The sequence below is a fragment of the Primulina tabacum genome, chromosome 11 (assembly GCF_025594145.1).
Source record: "Primulina tabacum isolate GXHZ01 chromosome 11, ASM2559414v2, whole genome shotgun sequence".
In the NCBI taxonomy this organism is placed as follows: Eukaryota; Viridiplantae; Streptophyta; class Magnoliopsida; order Lamiales; family Gesneriaceae; genus Primulina; species Primulina tabacum.
In genome coordinates, this window is record NC_134560.1 from 341,046 (window position 1) to 349,486 (window position 8,441).

The 8,441-nt window shown below is 37.4% G+C and overlaps 1 protein-coding gene across 1 annotated transcript; it reads left to right on the forward strand.

Annotated features, from left to right (window-relative positions):
* The first annotated feature begins 928 nt into the window (after positions 1 to 928).
* LOC142519184 (uncharacterized) lies at positions 929 to 5,475 on the forward strand. Its single transcript, XM_075622120.1, has 2 exons — positions 929 to 4,973; positions 5,039 to 5,475. The coding sequence occupies exons 1-2, from the start codon at positions 1,610 to 1,612 to the stop codon at positions 5,401 to 5,403; spliced, it is 3,729 nt and encodes a 1,242-aa protein (XP_075478235.1). The 5' UTR covers positions 929 to 1,609; the 3' UTR covers positions 5,404 to 5,475.
* Positions 5,476 to 8,441: the final 2,966 nt, after the last annotated feature.

Below are 8,441 nucleotides of genomic sequence, written 5' to 3' on the forward strand. Positions count from 1 at the left end.
CGGTTATGTTATATTTCTAGTATTAGTTATACTGCATATCCACCACCGCATATTGTTGTTACTGCCATCTATATTATCTGTACAAGATTCTTTTGCGCTTTAATACAAATTTTGTGCTATGAAAGAGTTGGAATAATTAAGCTTTCTGGGAGATTTTTAGAAGGTGTTGGGAATTTGTAGCACATCTTAGAAATATCTCTCAATTTGATAGGATAAAATAAGCTACAAGAGCTTTGAAGATGGTTTTAGTTAATATATAATTGTTGTTTTATGTTCTTATGCGCAGCCTTCGAGAGTAGTCTACTGAATGTTTTAAATAATGAGGGCTCTTCCATCTCCAAATTTTTTACTTGTGTTGGAACGTTAATTTATTATGGTAATTCTTTGCTTCTAACTTTAGTGCTTAATGCTTTTATTAAATTTGACATGTTGATGATTGTTTAGGTTGAGTGATTTGGTTTTGGCTATAGTTTATGGCACCAAGTGTAAGGTCTTTCATGTACACCTATCCGTAAATGTTACATCAGAAAAATAACGATCATGGTTAGGATAGATTGAGTGTATGAACGTATGATTATGGATACCTGCATAAATTACATCAACTTGTCTAAAATGAGACATGTGACCCAAGGCTCACAGGTTAGCGTCACTTTAACATCATCTTCAAGTATCAAGAACAATAATGACAGACAACAGAAGAGACTTTTTGAAGTCTTCAAATAATTGCAATTTGTTTGTGGCAATAGTTTCGAGAGTGTGGAGGATTTTCGTTGTTCCAAATTTAAGTGCAGACGTCATTAAAAAAAGAATAATGAGGTCATATGTTATTTAATTTGGTAGTGATTGTAATAATATTCAGGTCAATTCAGTATGTGACCGCCAACAAAGTTTATTCAGCCAATACGTGATAGGTAGTGAATTTTAACCAAAGGAGCATGCTGACTGATGATAATGAAATATATGTTATTGGAACGAATATATTTTTTTTTTTTGCCTCCATTAGCTGATACCACGGACATGATTTTTGGTAGCCCAATCCATTCATTACAATCAACAAAACGAACACAAGATGATTGATTTTCGTGGTCTCGAGAGTTGTCAGCAGAAATATATTTATAGTGTGTGAACAGTGAAAGATGGTAGTTAGTTTGGTTGGATGCGTTCGTGGTGATTCGGTCATACATGTAACAATTCAATACGAAATCTGTAAATTAGGTGAGAGGAATATGAATAAATAGAAATCCAACCGCTCACTTTCAGAATAATAATAATAATAAAGGATTAAGTAGGGAATTCTTGTGTCACAACGAAACTCCTCTCTCTCTCTTCTTAAACCACTCTTTTCTTCATACAAGAAAATACCAACTCCACCCTTGTTTCTTATAACAAGTTCACTGCAATTCAAATTCCATCCGTCTCATCATGCCATGCATTATTATTGATCTCATTAAGTTTTCAATTTTCTTTTCTCTCTCCCTCAAAGACTGGTTCTTAACGTCGGTGGGCATTGATTACTGTCGTCCCCAATTTACTAGCCTCACCGCCCTCAAAACCAACTATACTCCCCTCCCTTGAACATAACATAATTTCAAATTTCTATTTCATCGCAATGCTGAATCTTTTTCTTATGCTGATTTTCTTTCTGCTCGTCGGCAATGGGCAGCAGCTTCATTCTGATGATGTCAAAATTCTTTTGGAGGTTAAAAAATCTTTTGTCGACAACCATGTGTTGGATGAGTGGTCCGAGGTTAACAGTGCCAACTTCTGCGCATGGAGAGGAGTTTCTTGTCAACTTCAACAAGTAATAGCTCTCAATCTCTCAGCTTCTTCTCTTCGTGGCTCCATATCACCCGCTCTTTCCCTTTTACCAAACCTGCTCCACCTTGATCTTTCCACTAATTCTCTCTCCGGCCCCATCCCTTCTGCTCTCTCTAACATCTCTTCTTTGGAATCTTTGCTCCTCTTCTCGAACCAACTTTCCGGTCCCATCCCTCCTCAGCTTGGCTCCCTATCCAATCTCAGATTCCTCAGAATCGGTGACAATTACCTCACTGGCCAAATCCCGCCTTCCTTGGGCAATCTTCAAATTTTGGTTGCTCTTGGTCTGGCATCTTGCAGTCTTACTGGCCCCATACCACCAGAACTGGGCAAGCTGGCACTACTCCAGAACTTGATATTGCAAGAAAACCAGCTGGAGGGTAACATTCCCCTAGAGCTTTCAAATTGCTCTAGTCTTGTTGTGTTCGCCGCCGCGCTCAATCATCTTAATGGGTCCATTCCCCCGGAGTTGGCTGCTCTCACTAACCTTCGGATACTGAATCTTGCCAGTAATTCCCTATCCGGGGTGATTCCTCATCAGCTTGGTGACATGAATCAGCTGCAATACCTCAATCTTCTCAACAATCAGCTTCAAGGAAACGTTCCCAAGTCATTGACAAAGTTGATCAACCTTCAGAATCTGGACTTGTCCGGCAACAGTCTTATCGGTGAAATCCCACAAGAGTTGGGAACAATGGGACAGCTGGTTTATCTCGTGCTCTCCAGCAACAATCTCACAGGAACTATTCCCAAAGGCATATGTTCCAACACATCCAGTTTGGAACACTTGATGCTAGCTCAAAATCAACTTTCTGGCGGGATTCCATCAGAAATAGGAGACTGCCGGTCGCTTAAGCAACTTGATTTGTCCAATAACACGCTTGACGGGTTCATTCCATCAGAGCTTTTCGAGTTGCTTCAGCTGACTGATCTCATTCTTAACAATAATAGCTTGTCCGGTTCTGTATCTCCCTCCATAGCAAACTTAACCAATCTGCAGACATTATCCCTTTACCAGAATGATTTACAGGGCAATCTGCCCAAAGCCATTGGGATTCTTGGGAATCTTCAGATTCTCTATGTCTACGAAAATATGTTATCTGGAGAGATCCCTGTAGAGATTGGCAACTGCTCGAGCTTGCAAATGGTTGACTTCTTCGGCAATCATTTAACAGGGGCAATCCCCGTCACCTTTGGAAAGCTAAAGCATCTAAATTTCCTTCATCTTCGGCAGAATGATCTCTATGGGAAGATTCCTTCCAGCATGGGTAGCTGTCATCAACTAACGATACTTGATCTGGCAGATAACCGGTTGTCGGGTAGCATACCCGAAACTTTTGGGAATTTACAAGCTCTTGAACAACTGATGTTGTACAACAATTCTCTTCGAGGAAACCTCCCCGAGGCGCTTGCCAACCTCGGCAACTTGACCAGGGTAAATCTCTCTCATAACAGGCTTAACGGAAGCATTGCACCAATCTGTACATCACATTCGTTTCTTTCTTTTGACGTTACCAACAACGCATTCGATCACGAAATTCCACATCAGATTGGCAATTCATCTTTCCTTGAAAGGTTAAGGCTAGGGAAAAACCAATTTACAGGAAAGATCCCATGGACCCTGGGTTTGATTCGAGAACTGTCGCTCTTAGACCTCTCGGGAAATCTACTTACTGGGCAGATACCTGTTCAACTTTCCCTGTGCAAGAGATTGACTTATCTTGATTTTGATCACAATTTTCTTTCTGGATCCATCCCGTCCTGGATCGGTGGTCTTCCACAATTAGGTGTGCTTAAGCTCTCGGCCAATCAGTTTTCGGGATCTCTCCATCAAGAATTGTTCAATTGTTCGAGCCTTTTGGTCCTGTCACTCGATGAAAATTCACTTCACGGCAACCTTCCTCCTGAAGTTGGTAAATTGTCGTCCCTCAACGTTCTTGATCTTGATAACAATCAATTTTCAGGTCCAATCCCTCCCACCATTGGTTCACTACGCAAGCTCTACGAACTTCGGCTTTCACGAAACAGATTCAGTGGAGAGATTCCAGGGGAGATTGGACAGCTCCAAGAGTTGCAAAGCATCCTGGATTTCAGCTATAATAACCTCACTGGCAGCATCCCGTCTTCAATTGGCACACTCCCTAAACTTGAAGCACTTGATTTATCCCACAACAAACTAGAGGGGGAGGTCCCTTCTCCAGTTACTGAGATGAGCAGCTTAGGAAGACTGAACCTTTCTTTCAACCACCTACAAGGAAGGATGGATAAGCGATATGCACACTGGCCTGCAACCTCATTCATCGGGAACTTAAATCTATGCGGAGGTCCTCTTCCAAATTGCCAAGACGTAAAATCTGGCAAAGGAGAGTCTGGCCTACGCAAGTCATATGTGGTTATAATTTCAGCAATTTCTTCAACATCTGCTGTTATTCTTGTGTTACTTGGAGTTGCACTTTTTTTCAAACACAGGCGAGAAGTCATGGGAAGAGCCAGTGATTTGGACTCTGCTTACTCTACCAGTTCTTCTCAAGCACAAAGGAGACCCTTATTTGATAACGCTGCTGGTAAACGTGATTTCAGATGGGTGGAGCTCATGGAGGCCACAAATAATCTGAGCGAGGAGTTCATAGTTGGGACTGGTGGATCTGGAACCATCTACAAGGCCGAATTGTTTTCAGGAGAAACAGTAGCAATCAAGAGAATACCAAGGAAGAATGATCCGTTGTTGGATAGAAGCTTCGTGAGAGAAATCAAAACTCTGGGCAGAATAAGGCATAGACATCTAGTGAGATTGTTAGGGTATTGTAGTAATGGAGGGGAAGGGGCCAATCTGTTGATCTATGAGTACATGGAGAATGGAAGCGTGTGGGACTGGTTGCATAAGAAACCAGTGAACGAAAAGAAGAAGATCCTAGAGTGGGATGCGAGATTAAAGATAGCAGTGGGGTTATCACAGGGATTGGAGTATCTACATCATGATTGTGTGCCTAAGATACTTCACAGGGATGTTAAATCCAGCAACATTTTATTAGATGCTGACATGGAGGCGCATTTGGGAGATTTTGGACTGGCAAAAACTCTTGCAGACCATTATGACTCCTTGAACACAGAATCCAACCTGTGGTTTGTGGGTTCTTATGGCTACATTGCTCCAGGTATGAGAACTCTTTCCCACTTCGTTGAGTGAGCTTGCTAATAAACTGTAATATGATGATTGCAGAGTATGCTTATTCCATGAAGGCGACAGAAAAAAGTGATGTTTACAGCATTGGTGTTGTGCTCATGGAGTTGGTAACAGGAAGAATGCCAACAGATGGGGGGTTTGGAGAAGATATGGACATGGTGAGCTGGGTGGAGTCATGTATGGAGTCCTCGACTGAGGAATTAATTGATCCACTGCTAAAACCACTCTTACCCAATGAAGAAAAAGCTATGTTTCAGATGCTGGAAATAGCATTGCAATGCACAAAAGCAGCACCTGCTGAAAGGCCATCATCCCGTCAAGCCTGCTATCTCCTGATGCGTGTATTCAATGATAGGATGATCGATCGTTCTGATAAAACGAGTCTGGATACTTACTTGTAGCCCTATTAGTTGTGTAATGTTTATGTCCATCCATGCGTTGGTCGGAAATAGTATTTTGATCTCCTAAATTTATTGAATAGTTTGAGTTAAGCTTGAAAGTGTTTACTGGTATTATAATATAACTTTATAGAAATATGTGATGGAAAAACCGAAATAAAACTTTATATTTTTTTTTAAAAGGAGGGCTAAATTCTTTATTCCCTATTCATGCCCCACGCGAGTCAATTTTCTGGTGCAAAATGTTTAAATGCTCTGGCCTTATTGCCCCATTTTCGTTTGCCATTAATGGTAAGAAGTTGTGGATAATAGGCTAAATAAGTGGAGTTCAAGTCTTGACAAGAATCAAGACAACTTTGACGATGAAATCCGCTACAGACTATCAAAGTGCCTACAAAATCCTGTACTACAAACCTTGCAATATTTTTGTGTGACACAAATTATAATAGATAAAAGCAAGACAACCATCAAAGTGCAATTGAAAGCCACACATATTATAAATAGATAAAATTAAGACAGCTATCACTATCAGATGATTACTATACCATATTTTGTGCTACACTTAAATTTAGAATATAATCAAATATGTGTAGCACCAAATATTGCATAGTTTGTAGTAGAAGACTTGTGTGCTTGCCTTTCGAAAGTGAATATCGAATCTCTAAATTTGTAATCAATTTATTTATTTATTATTATTTTTTTTACCAAAGAGTAACATTATTACTCACAATTAGGGATGACAATTAAATTTGCTTTCATTCCGAGCAGGTCTAGACCCGATCAAAAATGTAATGAGGTTGATCAAAAAGCGGGTCGACGCGCGTAACGGTTTTAATGGACCCAACCTTTTATATACATTACTAATAAATTGTTTGCACAATATTTTGAGTTGGGGGTATGTCACGTGCAAAAATACACCAAATAGTATGAAAAATGATAAAAATCTAACTTCTAAAGATACAACGATTATGCATACTATATTTGACCATCTGTTATAATCTCATAAACAATTACAACACCAAGACACACGAAAACTACTGGAAATTGAAGGATAAACTCCCAACATGATTTGTCTTTACAACAAACTGTTAGAATTTACAAAATATTAACATATAATCAAAAGAGTTACAGAAAATCGAATGAGAATGACTTGAACTACTGAAATCTGAAATGGAAAACATGAAAAATGCTTGAACTATGACTAAGATTTCTACAGTGAGTTGCAAGAATTTGTTCCAGATGTGTTTGTTGTGTCTTTTCTTATCGATAAATTCCTTATTCTGCAAACTAATGGACAGTTTCTGAGTCTTCCCACGACTCATGATCCTGTGAGGGTCCGTTATCCTAATAACAATTTATTAATATGCAATCATAATTAATCAATAAACATCGAAAAATTGATTTAAAAATTTGTGTTTAAGCCTATAAAAATTTTGCCAAGACCTTCCTATAAATAAGACATACCAGAAAATCAAATACTCAAAATAAACAACATATGCCCTCAATAAATATTACACCATAAACAAGTGTCAGCCAGACACAATCATGACATATACAAACCAAAAATATCATAGAGCCAACAAGGATCGATAATAACATAATACAATCATCCAAATATATACATATAATATCTGGGAGATGAAAACACTACGCAATACTTAAATACAACCAAGCGCATGAGGTCGAAGCATCTGTTCCACCTGTCATGTCCATACACAAAAGACACGACAGCCCCATCTCGAGGGTCAGAAACCCCAGTACGAGGCATCAAGAAACCATGATATATGATATAGAAATGTAAAGATGTCACGCATGAATGCCATGCATAAATAGGTGCTAGATATCAAGATACAAGGATTAAAATAATTGGTATAAAATAATCATATATAATATGATCGTGCCTGGGATATGGCCCAGTCTCGAGACCAACAACTACCTAAGTCAAACTCAATCAAGGTAGCCAAACATCTCCATAACACAATATCATATAATATATATAACGGATCTCAACTGAAATATAACAAAAACTTAATAACAAACAAGTTCAATATGATATGTTCAATGGTTTTGATGTGTCTAGCTAAAATAAAAATTTTTGTGGATAAAAGAAATATTTTATTTTATTTTACCCATCAATTATCAACTGATAATATGCGACTCATCAAATAATACCACACAAATCAACAAATAGCAAACATAAATCAACAAACATCAATAAATCATACATAGGATCATTTGATGTCAATGTCAGATATCGTGAAAATAATTGATCTCTACGTACCTCAAAAAATTTACCAGTAATTTAAATCCTAAAAAAATTCTGGAAATGCCAAGTCAGACAAATCGCATGATATTAAGTTAAATGGTCTTATTATCATATAAAAATTCCACGACCATTTAAATTTACTAAAAGTCTAATTTCAACTATTTAGAAACTTTAAAATTCCAATATTCGATTAAAATATTTAAAATCAATCATTTTCATTTTAATTTTGTCACAAAATATCATTTTTAGCTTTAAATGATTCCAAACTAATATTCAAGCCACTAACTTTCCTAATTTATCAAACTTTAATGTTATCTAAAAAAATCACAATATTTGAATTCCGATATTTTATTAACTCGAATTATTGCGATAAATTCTAATAATTATTAATCTATCATAATTTTATTAAATTATCGCATTATTATTTCAACGATAAATTATAGGTTCGCCAGATTATATCTCCAACTCGCACAATTCTGTAACTAGGGATGTAAATGAACCAAACCGTTCGTGAGCTATTCGAAGCTCGATTCGATAAAAGCTCGTTTGAGCTCGTTTAATAAGGCTCGTTAAAATAAACAAATCAAACTCAAGCTTGACAGTATTCGGCTCGTTAGCTCGTGAACATGTTCATTGGTAAGTTCATGATTAATCTTTTAGATGAAAAATAATAATTTTGATATTTGATTTATTGATTTTGCATATTATTTATGAAATATATAGAAAAATCTATTAAATTTATTTATTATAATAACTTTACAAATTTTAATAAGAA